This window comes from Rhopalosiphum maidis, chromosome 4, assembly GCF_003676215.2.
Source record: "Rhopalosiphum maidis isolate BTI-1 chromosome 4, ASM367621v3, whole genome shotgun sequence".
In the NCBI taxonomy this organism is placed as follows: domain Eukaryota; kingdom Metazoa; phylum Arthropoda; class Insecta; order Hemiptera; family Aphididae; genus Rhopalosiphum; species Rhopalosiphum maidis.
In genome coordinates, this window is record NC_040880.1 from 29,878,200 (window position 1) to 29,898,400 (window position 20,201).

At 31.0% G+C, this 20,201-nt stretch overlaps 1 protein-coding gene across 7 annotated transcripts; it reads right to left on the reverse strand.

The window, feature by feature from the left end:
* Positions 1-1,256: 1,256 nt before the first annotated feature.
* LOC113559388 (cadherin-86C) lies at positions 1,257-19,954 on the reverse strand. 7 transcript variants are annotated; one of them, XM_026965167.1, is made up of 20 exons: positions 19,907-19,944; positions 19,743-19,838; positions 17,679-17,800; positions 16,225-16,462; positions 14,737-14,981; positions 14,532-14,615; positions 13,020-13,286; positions 11,220-11,343; positions 10,968-11,160; positions 10,360-10,450; positions 9,848-10,000; positions 8,770-9,109; positions 6,817-6,992; positions 6,354-6,450; positions 5,929-6,030; positions 5,629-5,833; positions 5,416-5,521; positions 4,259-4,386; positions 2,635-3,222; positions 1,257-2,161 (listed from the first exon to the last, which is right to left on the reverse strand). In XM_026965167.1, the coding sequence occupies exons 4-20, from the start codon at positions 16,421-16,423 to the stop codon at positions 1,432-1,434; spliced, it is 3,828 nt and encodes a 1,275-aa protein (XP_026820968.1). In that variant the 5' UTR covers positions 16,424-16,462; positions 17,679-17,800; positions 19,743-19,838; positions 19,907-19,944; the 3' UTR covers positions 1,257-1,431. The 7 variants fall into 7 exon arrangements, with proteins under 7 accessions (XP_026820968.1, XP_026820964.1, XP_026820981.1 ...); XM_026965163.1 differs by lacking the exon at positions 19,743-19,838 and having other exon boundaries at positions 19,907-19,954; XM_026965180.1 differs by lacking the exon at positions 17,679-17,800 and having other exon boundaries at positions 19,743-19,770; positions 19,907-19,947.
* Positions 19,955-20,201: the final 247 nt, after the last annotated feature.

Consider the following 20,201-nt stretch of genomic DNA (forward strand, 5'->3'; position numbering starts at 1 on the left):
GGTGTGCGGCATAATTTATAGCCCATTTAAAAACAACTTGTACGGTTGTACGTTAGAAAATCAACTGATTAAACATACAATATGTGCTTTTGATGGTATTAAGAATTAGGATCTAGGGTATCTACTATTTTGATCCATAGTTTATTGGCAGCAATCGTTTATGGAGGACGTAAGCTCTGAGTTATAAGTTTGTAGAATATTATTTTGCGTGTATTAGTACTTGCTTTAAAGTGAAAATATCAGAAACCTGAAGAGAGAAATTAAAATATAGATATTATAATATTTTATTTTTACTTTTAAATTTGACGACGTGTCAATTTAGTAATTTACTGTAGGCAATATTAAAACTAACAACATAAAATAGATTCCGCTGAACGCATATTTGCCATGTTATACAATACATGTACGCGTTTGTAAGACGGAGACGGAGACGGAAAAAATACATATTGATATATGTGACCAATGGCCATCGCGTTCTCTAACGATGACCTCTTCAAGCTTTAAGTTTATTTGGGTGAATACTGGGACGATAAATTATGTGTGAAAAAAATAAATGTAGATACACACATATGCTATTCCATTTAATCAAGCGCATATATATTAATATTTTGTATTATATGATATATTATATGTATTGGTACGCTAAAGCCAAACCATAGCCATAAAATCCATTGACCTATCAAAGAAAATGGTAAATCGTGTTTTTATTCTTAAATGTTTTTTTTATAAAAATGTTTGTAACTTTATCTCACATTAATTATAATAATCAAGATTATATTTTTAATATAATTTTTCTTCAGACAAATGGATTACAATTTTATACTTAAAATATCTTATATTTTATTAGTAAGCATAAAATGTGCGAAGTGCCCGAGTTATACCCAGCTAAACCTATTCCTTAATATATACTTAATAAACAAATTGTACTTGTACGTATATGCCATAATGTCCAATACCATATAATATTATATGTTATACTTGTTCTTAATATTATGTGTTCATTATCGGTATTAAATCTATAATATTGTATCACTAATAATAGTTTATCCAAACTATAATATTGCAGTGAGTAATAGACTTTTTTCCTAAACAATGTCCAAAATGTCATGTGGCGTGATAAAGATTAAAAGAGAATAATAGACGTTTTCAATTGAAATAGTTTTGTATAATATATTTAAACAAAAATAAGTAAACGTCAAAATATATAAGTATAGATATAACAAAATAAAATAAAATTCTGCTAAAATAATTAAATAAGTAATACATAAATATATATATATATATACGTTTATATTGTGTACGAATATAATAATAACAATTATAATAATATACTGATTTTCGGTCGCGATTCAATAATATTTTTGTGTCATCACAATGACACACATCTATAGCTCATATAGGTACGGTGGTCGGCGGGGGAGAAAGCCAACATCATTCCCAATTATTGGAGGACGAGTCGGCGCTGCAGTTGATCTTTTGCGTGGCCACGTCGCCGTACGCTATGGTGAACACGCTCTTCTTTTCCAACATTTGCACAGACCTGCACGGTGCCCTGTAGCCGTGCGGCGGCAACGACGTGGATAACCGCCTTCGGGCCAGCGCCCGGGACCTAAGCGATGGCGTCATGTACTGCAACTGCCTGTCCAGGTCGAGCTCCCTAATACTAGAGTAGGACCGAGACTTGCGCTTTTCCGCGTCCACCACGTCCGCCGACAACGACGACGCCGAAGACGTGGCGAACAGCCGCCGCCGTGCCGGTCCCGTTCTCGCTCCTACGCCTGATCCGCCCGGTACAGATCCCAATCCCCCAGCTACCGATCCCGATCCACCCGCTACCGATCCCGGGCCCGTGGTTCCGCGTCCCGCCAACGACGACCGCAAGCCGCTGCTGGCGCCCGAACCGCTGCCCGTCTCCTCCATGATCGGGCTGTTGAACAACTGTCTACGAGGCATGCTGGACGACCGGCGCGGGCAGTGCGCAGACCTAGAACACTCCCGGTCGTCGTAACTCCGACTCCGCCTGTCGCCGCCGTTGACTCGCAAACACGACCTAGTCGTCTGCGTTCCGGCGTGCATCTCCGTCTGCGTGGCCATATTGGCTCCCGGCAAACTCCTCGTCTCCAGTTTCGTCATCAACTTTTGCTGTTCTTCCGCCAAAAACCTGCGAAAAGTATGTCACTGTGAGCATTTCGACACTCTATAGAGTAAACGCAGTGCAAGGTTTAATGCATTAATTATATATATTTCATTGTTTGTTAAAAGGGATGGCAGATTGACAGACATTTCAACTAGGAACCTCGACATCGCACATGTGCTACATTAAATCGAACCACAATAATAGTATATGAATAAGACCACAGAAGCCGTACAAGTCATAACTATTGTGACTGTCTAGAATAAACGGGTGCGAATAATTTTTTTAGATAATTTTTTTCTTGAACACTATTTAATATTATTGATTATGTACTTCCTTTTCTAAATAGAAAATTCAAGAAATTAACCTGAGAGTGAGACCTCCCAAACACAATCTCGATCTTGAGGCCCCGGTGCATTGTGATTTACTACTGCACCCCCGCTAAAACCAACACTATTGTTACGATAATGTTACTATGCAAAACAAATTATTGTCCTCACTTGGTTAATAACACGTCTCTTTGAAATGCGGTCATTTTCTTTTGTTCTTCTTCAATGTCTTCTTTTTTTATTTCTTCGAGTTGCGTTTTCTCTACATTTCCTTTGACGCTACTATTGTATTGATCTTTAACCACGATTTCGTCCGGCTGACTGTTTAAAAACTTGTTCATAATTACTTTTTTACCGGCCAATTCGTCAAATACATTAAATCCGCCCACGTTGGACGCCGAGTCCATTACTTCCAACGAATCATTAGACATTATACGTAAAATTTCCGCGTTGCCTTGTTTGAAAAACATTTCTTGTCTAGTGTCGGTTGTTTCGTCGGACCAAGACTTTCGTTTGTCTATGATCCTATATTCATTACCTTCGACGTCCTCTATGAGCAATGACTCTGCGCTCGCTTTTTTCTTAACCATATTCGGTATCACCATAGTCCTCGTTCTTTTCGCTATTCGAATTGGAGTTACCGGTTTTTCACTCAAAATATATACTTTATGTCGAGGGTCGTTTTCTGCCGGTTCACTAGAATTTGGAGAAGACGCTTGAATACCTTTGTTTTTCATGTGGTCGTCGTGGTGAAGTTTACTGAAAAATTATATAATAATTATATACTTAAATATACAAATGTAAAATAAAACGAAAATATTTCAGCAAACATAACGTTACCATATTTTCGTCACGTTCAAACGAGCTATAAGTGTACGTGAATAATGATCATAACTTAGTACTTATAGTGCATTACCTATAGGCGTTGTTATAACCTTATGTAGTTATGTCATTCGTTATTAGTCGTGATAAACTCAAAAACATCAAATATGATTTATAACAACCATTATTCAACGATAATCACTATCGATTTGTTTCATTTGGAAGCTTGGTTTTAAAATGAACACCTGAGAAACTTCATAATTGCATGTGTAATTCGTTTTTACTGTCAATTTATTATATACTGCAGCAGTATGAAATACTTGATGGCAAAATGTGTAGGAAATATAAAAATAAATAAAAATAAATAATTTCAAGAATATACATTGTAAATAATCGACCAATAAAAATATTCCGCTCGTTACGTTCATGGTCTGTATACATATGTTATGTACTTATTGTACTTATTATAGTATTTTATTGTACTATATATCTAGCTACATAAACATAATAGTCAATTTACAATTTTGCTTTTTTATAATATAAAAATTATAATAATATTAAATTTAAAATATTCGTTTTTGTAACTTAATTAATATTATAATTGCCATATTAATTATGTATAATAATGTTTAAAGTATTATTATACCTAAAATAAAATTTAATAAATTATAATTTATGTAATTATTTTTTTTTTGTATTTAATTATATTAATCATATTTATCCAATTTTAAATTTTATTATGTAAATAATTTATAATATATTTAATGATTAACAACTTTATGTTTATTTCTCGATTCCATAAAAGACTATAGTTTTACAACATTTAATTGTTTTATAATTCAGTATTACTTCTTTTTAACATTTTATATACTTAAATAAAATAGTATCTATTACATTATATATATTATATTATATACTATTTACTACTTTTTTAATAACTAACCATTGAAAATAGCTTATGACTAATACTCACTTGTAAAGAAATCGTAGATATTGTTGATAACAACAGCAAAATAACAGTGATAATACCGCCAACAAAATGGCTAGCATTAATAATAAATTCAACCAGAAAGACAGATTTTTATGGTTGTGGTAATCTACCTAAAAGTAGACATTTTATAGTTTTAGTTACTTAATTAATAAAATATTTGGTAACGATATAATTGTGTTATTTGTGATAGGCATCTAGAACAGTTAGTTTAATGGCTGAGATGATAGTAAAATAATATTTACACACTTTATAGCGCATTTTAAGCGCACTAAATTAGTAATTTATTTGTATAATCAACTGTAATAGAAGTATTAGGTATAAAATACTTGAGCAGGCATGACAAATATCTCGTTCTTCAGTCCAATTAATGAAACAGAAGCCCACCCAACAAAAAACCTATGAATATATAATTTATGTATATTTTTTTTTAAATAATAATCAATTATTGTCTATTTTTAATCTTATACATTAGTCAATTTTAATTATTAGTGTATGCTGTTAAGATCTTTTTGTAAAATTAGTTTTCCCATAAAATTTCACTTACTAATTTTATACATTTTTTATAATATAATTTAATAATTCGTAACGAGCACAGTTCACGTCACTACATTATACTACAGGCACAACAGCAGACTACTATACCACAAAAAAAAAAAAGACTACGAAAAGTATATTTAATTTTTATAAAACGAAATTCAAAAATGTACGCTGAATACACATATATTATATACTGTTCAAATGGGTCATTTGTCATAAATGAATATTTATTAAATAAGTTTCAAACGAAAATTTTTAAAATGTTAATAGATTACTTTAAATGTGTACCTATAATTTATACATATAATATAAACGTAGACTACAAAATGTATTTATAGTGAAATTAATTATAAAAAAAAACACAAACTATACAGTATACATGGATCATGGACTACTAAAAAGTAGTTAATGTTACTCAATTATGGGTCTTGAGACTGGACATTTTTTTTTATTTGATTTTTAATTAGAAAGTGTTGAACTTATTTTTTTAATCGATATAGTTTATTTAAATTTTTAAACACAGAACACTGCAGAAACCCATTTTACTACAATATAATTGCGCATACTCTATGGACTTATTATTTTAATAATAATTAAATTACTTGGGCCATTTGGACTTCATTACTGCACTGGGCTACGTGTTTTCGGAATTCATCGACGTCGATTACGGTATTCGTATTGTACGCAACAGTGGCGGTCACAATATTTCTAAACACAATTATAATGATATAACCTCGTTAGATCGATTGTTAGATTAAAAACAGAAATACTACTGTGAGACGCCTATATACGTATATATATTATGTATTATATACTTTTCTGCATTGGCAGCAGGTCGTTGGACGTGTTCATAGTTGGGCTTTATAGAATTAATGGTCACTTTACCGCCCGTCAGGCGTTCTAACAAATTGTGTACGGCTGCTACATCCATCGAAGCAGGGATAAGAAACGTCATTTGTCTGGCACCGGACGACGGTGGATAAATTCTTACTTGTGTCGTAGACCACCGATGGGGGACGCCTGTAGTACAGAGCATAATTCATTACAAATAATAGGAATGGAATAAATTCTGGCGCGAAAAACCTGCAGTTAGATCCGAAACACTATAATCTCACCTAAATCGTAAGCCCTGACTGTGAGTACAACGAATGCGCTGTTTGTCGAGTCCCTTCTAGTCCGGCTTGAATCGTACACATCGTTGGATAAGAACAATTCTCCTGAAACGTTTTTGAGTGAGTTGTAAAAGAAATATCGTGCTTGATTAATTGCCGGAGAGAGGATAAAATTGTAGTTTGGGAGTTTTAGGTGACCACTATTATATTACAGACTAACATACCAGCACGACACGACAATGTACGCCGCTCGGATACAAAAGAGTCGTAAATTGTGAGTATAGTACACATACACAGAATATAATAACAATAATAATAATAAGATAATATTTCATCGAAAAAAAATATAACGTCTGCGCGCGCGCCTGTTTGTGCGAGTCGTGCATGTGTATATACTATATTATGAATAATATATCTATGAGCCTTACCGGTTTCTGGATTCAGGGTGAAGCGATTGTTGTAGTTGCCGTTTATTATCTCGTAACGCACTACGTTGTTCGGGGCTTCTGCGTCTTTGTCTATAGCCTAAGAACAAGAGAAGATCAAATAGGTATTATAATTAAAATAATATTACGAGACGTGTCGTATAATGTGTTATTTAGTTTATATAATACGAAATAAGATAATATAGAGCAATTAAAACTATGTTATACGTAAAACAATTTTTCGAGTTTTTAATTCCAAAACTAGCTTTAGGTATTGATGGTATAGGTAGTTATTAATTTTTATCACTGATGGTTTTTTTACAGTGCTATAATCATAACTAAATATAATGTACAATTTAATATTATAATTTATAAATGTATATATTTGAATACATTATATTGTATTATTCGTATATTATATATATATATATATGGATAGTCATTAGAAATATGAAAAACCGTTGACCTTGATGAAAGCTCGTTCCGTGAAGTTACGCATATCTTGTGTCAAGACAAACTGGATCGGTGTGTCCTGGAAAACTGGCGTTTCGTCGTTTATGTCCAATACGTGTATGTTGAGTGGCACGGTTGTTGCCAAACCACTTCCATCCATGTCACGAGCTTCCACAGTTAATCTGTACTCTACAATCAAAGAGTTGGTTTTTCGGTATGTACGCTGCAGTCATTCAACTATTTGTAGAGCACTAAGACTATGATAGTTTATTGTTTAACAATACGATAACGGTGTATCTATTATAAAAAATATGAGCTTTTTAACTAGTTATTTTGAACTTAGAATAATCTGATTTAAATATTATTTTCCAATTTTATAAGTTAAAACTAATAAATTCAAATCTACGGATGAAAGATAAATATTATGAAAACAATGTAAAATCTACTCTTTATAAAAAACGTTAAAAATACAAGTTAAACACCATTGTCTATTATTATAATAATAGTATAATACTAATAATATTAATACGCTTTTCAGCTTTTGTCCATAAAAATTTAAAACACCACTACATTGATACCTAACTATACAATACATAATATATTATATGTGTAGTAAAATTTTATAATTTATTGGTGTGCTATAGTGACGTTATTTAAGTACATTTAAATATATGATATATACCCATAACGTATGACGTATCTGTCTATATAATCTATATACTACTATTATTTTGATTTCATTGCGAAAAACTAATTTACAGACCTTCGGCTGCTGTAAGACAATTCACGTTATCTGCATAAAAATCTTATGCCATTATTCCGAACAACAAACGCTGTATTTAACGCATATATAATATAATTAATGGGTTTTAAAGCAGGACGTTTTGTAAAATAGTTTTCTCGTTCTCAGTCCATAACACGCAAACAAGAAACGGCAAATACAATTATTATAAATAAACATTTCAGTCCATTTAAAGATTTTGAAGCGAGAAATACGTATTAATTGGACTGTATTTGTTTTCATGATGGTGTGTTTTTTAGATTCTGAGCAAAGCGATGACTGTATTGGTTCACAAATTTATAATGATGTGTTTATTAAGTGTCGCACGTGTAAAACGCACCGTTTGAAAACACTTTTTTATGATGATAGAAAAATACCTTATGTTTCGACTTCAAAAGAAGTTTCTAGTAGTCAATTGTATATTGTTGACTTGTTAGTGCTTATTATGGGATCAAAGTTATAAATTTCAAGATTATTAACTTAAGTAGTATTTCAAAAGCACTTTGAAATGTTCTTTTTATTCTTAGTTACAATATTAAATAAAAGTTTTTAAATGTTATTAATTATGTAGTAGTTATATGTACTCGCAAAGTATTTGAATATGTATGCTGTATTCCTTTTTTATATTATTATATTATATTGTAAATACTTAAATATAATGTACTGCTACGAGGACACTACACCCTTATGTGTTGTTTCCATCTTACACATATATAACATAACAAAAACTGTTTTGCGCGGGATAGAATCAATCCGGCTGTAGTGATAGTTGTTGAAGACTCCAAATTGGTATATAATATAGTTAAGAATATTATCTGTGAAATATCGTTTTTATTTTTTTAATATCACTATACGAAAAAATGTCTTATTATTTTATAATCCATTATTTTTTAACTTAAATAACTTTTTTTTTAGTTACGATATCTGAAAAATAAAAACTATATTTCATAGCCAAAGTTCTCTTTTTTACGTAGTAGTGAAAATTTTGTTTCATATAGTTATTACTGTAGCCTTCTCGGTTCTATTCCGCGCAATACAGTTTTTGCTATGTTTTACATTTTTAAGTTCATTACGGATTTTCATATAAATAGATATATCGTTTATTATTGCATTGATGCATTATACACCATTGCGCACGTTTAAACAATAACTGGTATCTACACTACTCGCATTCTTATTGCTTACCCGCGGATTCTTCTCGGTCGAACCCGTGATTGTCGTTGGATACCAAGATAACGCCAGTAATCGGGTCGAGCACCAACGACGAATTCTTGAAGCCCAACACGGCCGTGTACCGAACATTACCGAACAGTCCGGTGTCCGGATCCACGGCCTCGACGGTAGTCACGCGGACACCAGCCGTGGCATTCTCAGGCAGTTGGACGTCGTATGAGGCACTCGTGAATCGTGGGGCGTTGTCGTTAACGTCGTCCAAGTACACAACCACAGCCGCCCTGGCTGAAGTCCGAGTGCGGTTCGTGTCATCGCCACCGCCATGTAACGACGACAATTCTGTCGCCAACACCTATTAGCCCATCGAAAACACAAGGACGATCGTTATTGTAATGATACAAGTTTTCGTGATGAACTATTTAGAATTTGGATTTCATCGGAATATATATTAAAGTTTGTATTGGACGTAGCTCTAGAGTTCTCAACTACCGATCGTTTTCGTCAATTAGTCGAATATCTCACGATTAATTTATCGGAAAAAATATGACGATCCTATTGTTAGAACAAAAATATTCGATGATATCCTAACGTTGAATTTATTTATAGAAACTGCAGTTTCAATGTGCGGTACTATCGTTACGTACTATACTTACGTGGAATCAGCAGCGAATACAGATCTACGAAATTACGTCACTGCGTCAGTATAATATATAGATCTTCCCGACGAATACGGATTTATAAATTAACCTTTAATTAATATTAAACTCGTTTTAATCAAAGAAATGTTATAATATAGTGCTATGGAAAAATAAATAGAAATCTTGGAATTCACATTATAGCTAATAAATATATTAAATAAATCCAAAAATTGGATACGCATGGAATTTGTGATTAAGGCATGGGTCATTTAAGTTTTCCTAAAAATAGTTTGCCGAAATAATATATAAACACTTCACCATGTTACTGCAGAGTGTATGTTTTATACGTAAATTTTAAATTAGATATTTTTCAACGCTGAATAAATTAACTCAAAATTATAAGTTTTGTTGTACTCTTGGCATAGTGTATGCTAAACACGACTATACTTAACCTCGAAACGGACCGACCGAGTACTCTCGAAGTCCAACAGATGATTGTTGCGCACCATAATAGTGAACCGGCCACGTCTGTCAATCACGGCAGGCGTCACTTCAAAAGTTCCGTTATTGTTTTCCAAAGTCAGTGCGTACACAGAATCCTTGCTCTATATTTACATACATATAAAAGAATATGTAATAGAGATAAAAATCAATATAATAAAAACACTCGAGTACTCGATCCACGGGCGCTTGCTAGTGATGAGCAAAATATAGCCACTAATAAACGACCCATATACTAATGAAGAGATTAGATAACCAAGTTTTGTTTTAAGTTATCTTTCGATTAGTACACGGGTAATTTACCTGTGGCTAACGATTGCCGAGTTAATTTGTAATCGAATGAAGACTTTTGTAACGCTCTGTACTGTCTACAAGATGCATTGTCTTGGTATCGCCCTTGCTTTGCTCAACACTAAATATCCCGCGCTTGTAAATACGTATATAATATTAGAGCTAAACATACCGTACTGTCGTCGTGCACTTGCAATACGTAACCGTCGGTGAACACCAACGTCGTCCCTTGACCGCTATTCTCGTTCAAACGGCAAGCGTAACTATGTATGCACATATTGTTTATATATTATTAATTTTTATATTAATCTATTTTAAGTAATAAGTACACGTAATGTGCCTGAAATTGCAGGACTTCAGGGTGTGTGATTTTATCGATATTATATCTTGTATTTCGATGTTTTTTTTATACATGTTCAATTATCACCGTGATTGTCCACAAAAATGACTTTTTTTTTTATAAATTATGATTTTGGAACATTTGTATTTTATTAGATATCCATAATTATCAAAAATTGAAATGTATAATGTTTTTGGTACAACCGGATTCAAAATACAAAAATATTAAAATTGTATTATAAAAATATTAGATAAGTTATACCTAATCTATGTTTTTAAAACTATTAAATTACTAAATTCTACCATATTCAAAATATAATAACTAATAATAAGGTATGTTTTATTTTATACACGCGACTACCAAATGAGAATATTCAGTAGGAGTACAGTTTTTTACGTGGACAAACACAATCTAACACCATGCATATGCGATATGCATACTTTGAGTTGTGGAAGTACGGCGGACGATTGGACACGTCGTCGATTATCAGCACTAAGTCGGCCAGGGTGGACATGGCCGCAGGCTCTCCAGTCCCGGTCACTTCTTCGTCGGCTATCACGGTCAATATGGCTGGTTGTTTCCCACCGGTTATTTTAGTCAGCTCTGACATAGATCTCTTCAATTTTACCTCACCTACGACAAAATAAAATATAATTTTATACCACAAGAGTTCCCGACGAATGGCTACTAACCTGAGAATAGACCTATTTCGAACAACACAGTGAAAGGCCTATTTTCCGAGACCAAACCGTATTTAATTCGTCGAGGTCGACCCCTATCGCCGTCAATTGCCTCTACTTTGGTCACAATGTCTCCCTGTTAAATCATAAAATAAAATGAAATATAGACGTATAGTTCATATTTAATTCGATCAGTGATGGCTTTAGTACTGAAACTATAGAAGGACCTTTGTTTATGTTAGATTCGTACATTTTTATATCATTTCTTCAGACTAAAATACCAAATTTCCAAAAAGTGTAGTTACACAATTAAAAAGCTTAATAATTTAAATATATAATTATGAATTTGAGTTTTTAAATTAATAATATTGTATACGTCAAAAAGCAATGGCATAAAAATTAAAGACAAGTTCATAGATTTACTAACTTAAACAGCATTAAAAATAATTTTTAAATTTATACAAAGCCCGACTTCATTGTCCTCGTTCATTTTATAACGCTTAACAATAAACAAAAATTACTTTCACAACTCAATTATAAAAATTAATTGTTTTATACTCTGATGTCTTTGACACGTTTGCATTCACCTCTTATATTCTCAAACACGCTAGTCATTTTTGTGATTCCTAGTCATTCTTCATCCATTGTATATTGACCAACTTTATCATTACGCGCTATTCTTACTTTGCTTTTTTACACTGGTTTTGTTCTTACGTCCTACCTCGATTAAATAAATGTTACTGATAACAAATGACATAGAATAGCACCTATATTTCAATAAAAACGTTTTTATTTTATTCCTATATGATATATGTATTTGTTAAAATGGTATTGTCGCTTAATTTTATATTAACGTAAATGAGTATAACCGGTGAGATTTTAAGAAACGCGAAATAAACAACTTTACTTGAGAAATACCTAATTGATAAAATGAAAACCATCAGAATAATTAATAGCTGCAAAGATTTAATTTTGTATTACTGTACTGTACTGTTACTGTACATCCGTTAAAAGTTTCATAAAATAAATCGATTTTTATAAGTTGTATTAAAGGTACTATAAAGTTCCAATGTGTAGTCGTTATTTTTCATTATTTTCATATGAAACTAATACCAGTACTGGTTTGGAGTAGATTTAAGTAGGTACTCATTATGAGAGCGCCACACATAGGTACAAATATAGTCTTCGCACGTGGCGTAGTAAATTTATAGATCATGTTTTTTTTTTAGTTTTAATGTTATACACGTTATAGTGAACAAAGTAAATTAAATATTTATATTATCAAACGTAAAAATTAGAGGTAACAGAATTGTTTGCGTTTTGATATATTACGTATCTTTTCATTATTTTAATTTTGAAGCGAAATGTGAGAATTTTTTGAATTTTAAATATTTATAACCATAACACTAATACGAAAACACACCTTCAACAATAACAGACAGAAACCTCAACAAATTCGTGTGTGGGATCCTCTTATAAATTAACTAATATTTATTAGTCCAAAGAAGATTTCGATGATTAATTTATTACGCGCCTGCTCTAGATACTTAATGTTATTATATCCAATCGTTTCTCCATAGTATGTCCACTTGGACATTCTCTTGGTGCATAAATGTGTTAATAGATATGAGTATAAAATGTACACGCGTGTCGCGTATATATAGTGCTAGTGCATAATATCGAAATCGAATTCGATTTCTTCTCGATACCATTATTATTATTATTATTATTATTATTATCGTTATTATTCGTTACGGATAATATACAATATATTATGTGCGTGTGCGCATAAACGATTGGTGGTGGCCTCACAATGGACATGTTGTTATGCAGATGCACTATTGTTTCAAGTCGGGTGAATATCGGCGGCGTGTCTTGCACGTCTTCCACGACCACGATGACCTCGAACGCCGCCGCGTTTCTGGAATCTTTGCCGATCTCCACGTACATATCCAATGCGACCACTTGCAGTCGGTACATGTTCCTGGTCTCGAAGTCCAGCGGCCGGGACACTGATATCGTACCAGTGGTCGTGTCCTTGTTCATACGCAGTCTACCTATGGTCAATTCCGGAGATCCCTAAAGCATATGTTTGAGCATTTATTATCTAATGCGCGTGAGAAAAGTTTATTTTTTTTACATAATAGTTTATTTATTTGTAAAGAAAATGATAAAAATGATAAATAATAATACAATTATTGATAAATCAAAGAATTTATTATTATAAATGCATGGTAATGTTAATGTAAAACAAAATATTAGGTATAAGTACTAATAAAAAATTAATTATGATATGCGAGCACAACTATCAACTACAAAAATCGATAAAAAAAGTACGTATAAATAAATAAATATTGTCAAAAAACGTAAATCATAGTTAATATTTATGTTCTTATTCTATAACAAAACTGTCAACTAATAATTGTATTTAAATTCTCGTTTTCAAAATTTAAAGATTTCTTTCTCGGCAAAAACTTTGACTATAGTAAAGGCGTAAGTATTTCATTATTTTTTTTATATAAATTGTACTAATATAGAAATGTGCTATAATAATAAGTATATTACGTTTTAAGCTAAATAAGCTTTTATTATAAAAAAATATTATAAAGCTGTGCTTAACTGTAGTCGGTAAATATTAGGTATACTTATTAAGTATACTAATACAAAGAGAGAATTATCAAAAAAATAACGTTATATAAAATAAATTGTAACTATAGTTATATATGAACAAAAATCGCTAATGTTGACTGCTCTAAAAAAATGAGGTAATGACATTTGTGTCAGTAACATATCACACATGAAATTATATAAAATAGTTATGGCTATTAATGAAATAAGCAGTTAGTTACTTAAAATAACGTTCTCTCAAAAAGCATGATGCCGAAAACATGAACGCAGTAAAATAGATAAATAATATAACAAATATTTTACATGAATTAAACATTACTAAAATATGTAAATTTGTATTTATTTAAGTTTATCTTTGCCAATTATTTTTAGAAAGTTATATTATTATTATCAGTATAATAGTAAGTAAATAGAAAAATATATATATTCACTTTAATTTTATAATATATACTTACATAATTACTTTCAAAAGACTAAAAAACTATTGAATTATATAAGCGCATTTTAAAAGTAATTAATTTAACCCTTTGATAAACATTTACTTTAAAAATATAATTTGTAATGATTAATTACTCTTAACAGTGTTAACCAATTATGTATTTATTTTAATTTATTAATTTATTACGAATAAAAGGTATAGTATATAACGTTGTACAATAACAAAAAGTTAGATATTAAAATTTCTTAGATTCTTACCCTTAATTCAATGCTGGCCGACTTCCGCGATTCCGTATTTTTCTTGACGATCACGTATTCTAGTTCAGTATTGACTTTGACATCCTGTTAATGTGAAGTGATTAACAATATCGATTTACAAGCAAAACATAAAATAAATTCATATAAATATTTTTTTTAAAATGCGAAAATTGATGATAAACAAACTCGTTTTACTAATCCGTACTTCGGGCACGATAATGATTGCAGGAATGTGAGGAAATATCGTTTCGACATCACTCCGAGCTTCGGTAGCCACCAGTCTAACTGGCACTGTAGTGGTGTCTCCTCTAGTATCCCGCACCGTTATCCTGAATTGAAATGTCTGACCTGGAATCAGCACTCGATCCAAGTATACGTCTGCCTGACAACCGACCGTGGTGTTTGGGGGACACGGAAGATTTTCTATTCTTATCACATAGCTACCAAAATCTAAAATATAATTTTAAAACAATCAAACCATTAATCTGTCAACTGCCTAATGGCTAATTATATTATAATTAAAAATTATAGTTTTTATCATTTCACTATACTTGTAGTAATTAGGATTTAAGAATTAATTAAAATCAATAGTAAAAATATTTTATAAATTACATTTTCTAAACATTTGGTAATTTCTAATAGACTTATTCAAGGTTATGATATTAATGCTTTATTTTTCGTTACTTTAAAAGCACATTAGAAAAAAAATAACAAATTATTAATTATCAAATATGCATTAGAAGAAAAAAAATAACTATAAAACGATGTCGACTTAAATAATAGCTATGTTTAAATATTCATTTTGAAGCTATAAAAATAAAATTTTTATAAAAGTAGGTATCTAATCAGGTAAAAAATACTGCACACTTTTGTCCCATATTCATTAAACCATTTTACCCCAATATGATTTTCTGCATAAATAGTAAATTGTAGTATATTCAGTTGCTACCACATAAATATTTTAATATTTTACTAGTATTGACGTATAGTCAACTACTTATATTATACGAAAATAAATGGAAGCAACATCTAACATGTCGTTAATTAGTATTTATAACTACTTTTATATTACTCAAATTATTCATTGAAATTAATATTTTATCTTGTGTTGACGTCAAAACTTCATCAACTGCCGAAGAAGATGTTTTATCACATTTAGCTATGATAGCAAAATTATGACAATTAAATAACTTCACCAGAGGGCAAATATTAAATTATTTATATGCAATAGTTAATTTTGCCCGTGCGTCATTAACCCCAGGTTACTTTATAGGGATTGAAAAAAGTAAAATGTAAATTATATTGTTTAATAATTTTTATTATTTGATCAAAAAATGTTACCGCGGCTCTGTCAATTAAATATCCAAGAAAGAAATATATTGATCAAAATTCCACCAAACAAATGCTACAAATCGATCAAATTTATTAGACAGTTTTAAAAACACTCTACACACGTCTCACGCTATATATGCACACTTAATATCTGCAGAGGATGAAATAATAATAATTGCGTATGTATAATATTAATGTACCTATATATATAAATATGATATGATAAATATATATATCATATAAAATATATGATATATATTTATTATATAAATATATAATATATATATCATATATTTTATAACGCGAAAATTAACTACTTATATTGTATATATAATTAATTATTTTATTATATCGATTTTACCGGTGGCTTGGAAATACAGTGGATAGTCCTTGTCGTGGTCGGAAGCCCTTAATCGATAGATAAGTGACCCAACGGGCGCACCGGCTGGCACCATCAAGCTGTCCCTAAACTCGACGGCGCCTTCGAACGTTGGGTAATTACCGGTGACTGTGACGACCGCGACGGCGGCCATCGCCAGCAACGTGGTCCAGACGCTCATCTGCTGCTAGAGCGTACTCGCCATGCCTCATAATCGCTCCTAAACACGATACAGCACGCGAGTCGTTAAACGTGATTTATTTATCACAATAATATCATCGGCGTGACGAGGTGTTCAATAATACACCACATTATATATTATATTATATTAAATTATTATATACACGCACTGCAACATTCGTTTCGATATCATAATACATATAATCATATAGATAAATAGGTAGGTATATTATGTACAATTCTTGCAGTATGCACTCGAATTATAATTTTTTTTTTATACTAAATTCAATTTTCAACTGTTATTATAATAAATTATAATACAGTTATTGTAATTCCGTGTGTGGGCATATTTAATTTTAAACGTCCTCCCGCGTATACGTATATATATATATATATACACACACCTAGCCATAATACAGGTACAGAGATCGCCCCGTGCTTGATACCAGATAACTCTTGATCTTTAAACCTGCAGAATATTTTACTATATAATTGAATGAAATGAATAATATTACGAGTACGCACAACTGTCGAGTTTTAGCAAAGTTCTTATAGCATCCATTCATTGAACGCGCCCACGGAATAGATACTCGTGCAGTGTTGTGTGTATATTATAGTCGAGCCACGATTTTGCGGTTATATTATTATTATTATATTATATTATATTATTATTCTCGGGTCGTTTATAACCGGCGATTTCTTAATGAGTGTGGGTGTGTGTTTGTGTATGTGTGTGTGTATGCGTGTGTGGAAACACTCTCGGTTCGATAAATGCAAATGTGACAGTCTAATACGAACGGACGATGGAGGTAAACGAGGTCACGGAATGGCCGGAGCCTTTGACCCGTGTCCATTCAGTAATAAAACGAACAAAACGAAAACTCTATTTCACGTGACTACCGGTCGTTAGCCCTTAGCGCTGTTTTTAAACACTAGACATAAGAGAAGGTCGGGAAAGGGATTTTCGGTTTTTTTTTTTTTTATGTAAGTACATATAAAATATAATAATATGTTTACACGTTAAGTATACGCATTTGTTCAATAAAACATCGCTGCTATAATGAATAAATTTCCGTCTATGTATTTGTAAGGCCATTCATTTGTTATTTTCTTATAACTTGTGCTTTTTATTTTACTTCCAGTGCTACTGAAACAATCGTGCTAAACGCAATTTTCTAGACAGTGTCAGTCAACTGACACAGACAGGAAAAGGGGTGGTTAAATATGTATTATACTATATTATAGTGGTCAGTTACCTTACAGCCGGGTCCGAAAAAAATGTATTGCGTTCTTGACGATTTGACCCGAAAATGTTGTTATGTATGTACGACCGATGTTATGTGAGCATGTTATGTACTCATTGTACACACGTACCTACCTGCGAATACGCATACAAAATTAAATTAGCATACTTATTAGAGCCCAAGTAAAAAAAAAAATCGATGAAGTTCAATTTTACGTTATAATATTATAATACAGTCTTTATTTCTTTTACACACATTCCTAATATATAAATTCTAATAGCTCTATTGTCTTATGAAATTTTGGATTTTGGACTATATAAATAGCTACAAAATAATATTAAACCATAATTACAAATTCCAGAAGTCACCAGAAATTTTTATTATAATTTATAATTAAACTGTATATATATACTGATGCCTAATATAATCGTGTATTCCTTTTTCTATTTTTTTTTTTCATGCGTATAATAAAATATACACTTTTACATGTTTTGTATTCATTAAAACCGTAATATTTAATAATTCTTGGTACAAATTATATATAAAATCAAGTTCTAGAAATAGCATTATCGTATCAAAAAATATCAACGTTATACATATATACATAAAATTTTTTTTCGATACGTCTCTGACTTTCTTTAATAAGGTTTTCGTAAAATTTCTGTTAAATTTTGGGAATAAAAATTTATAGAACTAATTTGCAGGGTTAAAAATAAAAAGTATAAGTACTTTAAGCTTATGATACTATTTGAATTGCGTTTAAGCACCAACAACTTTTATCGAAGAATTACATTTTAATATTAATCACTTCTAACAATTTTAACTCCTAAGATACACCATTTTAATGATATTCTAGAATCTTATAATAACCATATTTACCATAACCAAAATATAATTGATCGAAAATATTTGGAATCACTAACGAAACCATAATAAGAACTTTTAATAAAAACAATCACTCGTAATAATGAAAACAAATGATAAAAATTCGAATAATATTTACACAAATCATATTTTTAAACGAAAAAGGAATTCTGTTCAAATCCTAAGATTCATTTTCAAACCGACTTCAAATGAAATACCTATCTAAAATATTTATATACATTATATTTATATACTACCTATAATATACATAGTTTCTAAAATAAGTATAAAGACCAAACAAATACGTGTAAAGTACCTATACATAAAATGAAGCCAACGATGGTCGTATTATACTTAATGTTTACAAAATAGGTACTCCATATATCTTAGTGTACTATGAAATAAGAATTATGTATGTGCGTGTATTATAAATTAATATAATTTTAATTAATTATTAATGTTTATAGGATCTAGGATATTCCTATCTGCAGCCGATATCTACACACTACACTGATGTAATAGAATAGATATATCGTGCGTTTATAATTCAATATTACACGATTGGAAATGTCTCTATAATTATTTGAATTCATGAGATACAATTACCTAAAAATATTATCTACCATTTATAAAACGTATCTGTAACCTCTGGGTTAGGTTAAAACTTTACAAAATAAAAATAAGATTTCGATAAAAAAAAAAAAACGCCAAACTCTGGTCATCAAGTCAATTAGCTAAAACATAAAATTTAAAAAATATGTACAATATTTGCATTTGTCGCGTAACAATATTCATAAACTGTTCGATATAGTCTTTAAAATAAAATATGGTATGCGAATAACAGTTTAAAATATCTGTGTAGTATTAACGCAATCGTACTACAAAAAAGTCATTATCTTTGAATTGGGTAATATCACAGTTGTGAAAATAAAATATTATCACATATTAGCCTAATAACATACACTATAGGCAACTCAAAATTCATTGTTACGCATATTAAAATTTTATGGCATACAAAAATAACATTCAACTAAAAAAACAAATCGACACCAAAACTAGAATAGAGTTACTATCACGAAATGAAGTGAAATTCGTGCTATGATATAATAATAACTACTTACTAAACTTTGAACGATGATGATTTTTATCAAAGGAAAAAAATACAGAACGAAGCAAGTTTGGTGTTGAAAGTTTAACTGTACATAAACTTACTGTATACGTATGATTTGAAAATGAACACCTGGCATTTGATGAAGCGGTAAAATTATTCATAAATAAATTAAACAAAGGTCGAGTAACACTATATTACTGTTTAAGAAAAATTACTATCTTGTTACTGTCTTCTTTTAAAAATAATTACATATTATATAACTGACCTGTACGACGACAATATTATATTGTATTTTAGTTCTCGAGGATTCGGCGGTGTTGATATAAATGAAAAGACGTAGCCACAGCCGGTTCTGACCATTAGACGACTTGCATGCTAATTGTGTTGCCGTGGATACGCCGGACAACCAAACATTGCGACGCACAACCGTCCGAAGAAGTCATCAAACGACTCGCCTTTATCTCGATCTCGATCCAATCTATTACATTCCCGCAAAGTGTACTTATTCTGCACGAGAAAAATTATTTTTAAATTGTATCGATTTTGTTGTTCTTCTAGTT

What these genes read in the sequence shown, in the direction of transcription:
- LOC113559388 (XM_026965163.1), bottom strand. Translation starts at nt 16,423, where the DNA reads ATGAGCGTCTGGACCACGTTGCTGGCGATGGCCGCCGTCGCGGTCGTC. An exon ending in TGCATAACAACATGTCCATT is followed by an intron (nt 11,344 to 13,019) that starts GTGAGGCCACCA and finishes ATGATTTAACAG; the next exon opens with GGAGACATTGTGACCAAAGT. An exon ending in CGAAATAGGTCTATTCTCAG is followed by an intron (nt 11,161 to 11,219) that starts GTTAGTAGCCAT and finishes ATTTTGTCGTAG; the next exon opens with GTGAGGTAAAATTGAAGAGA.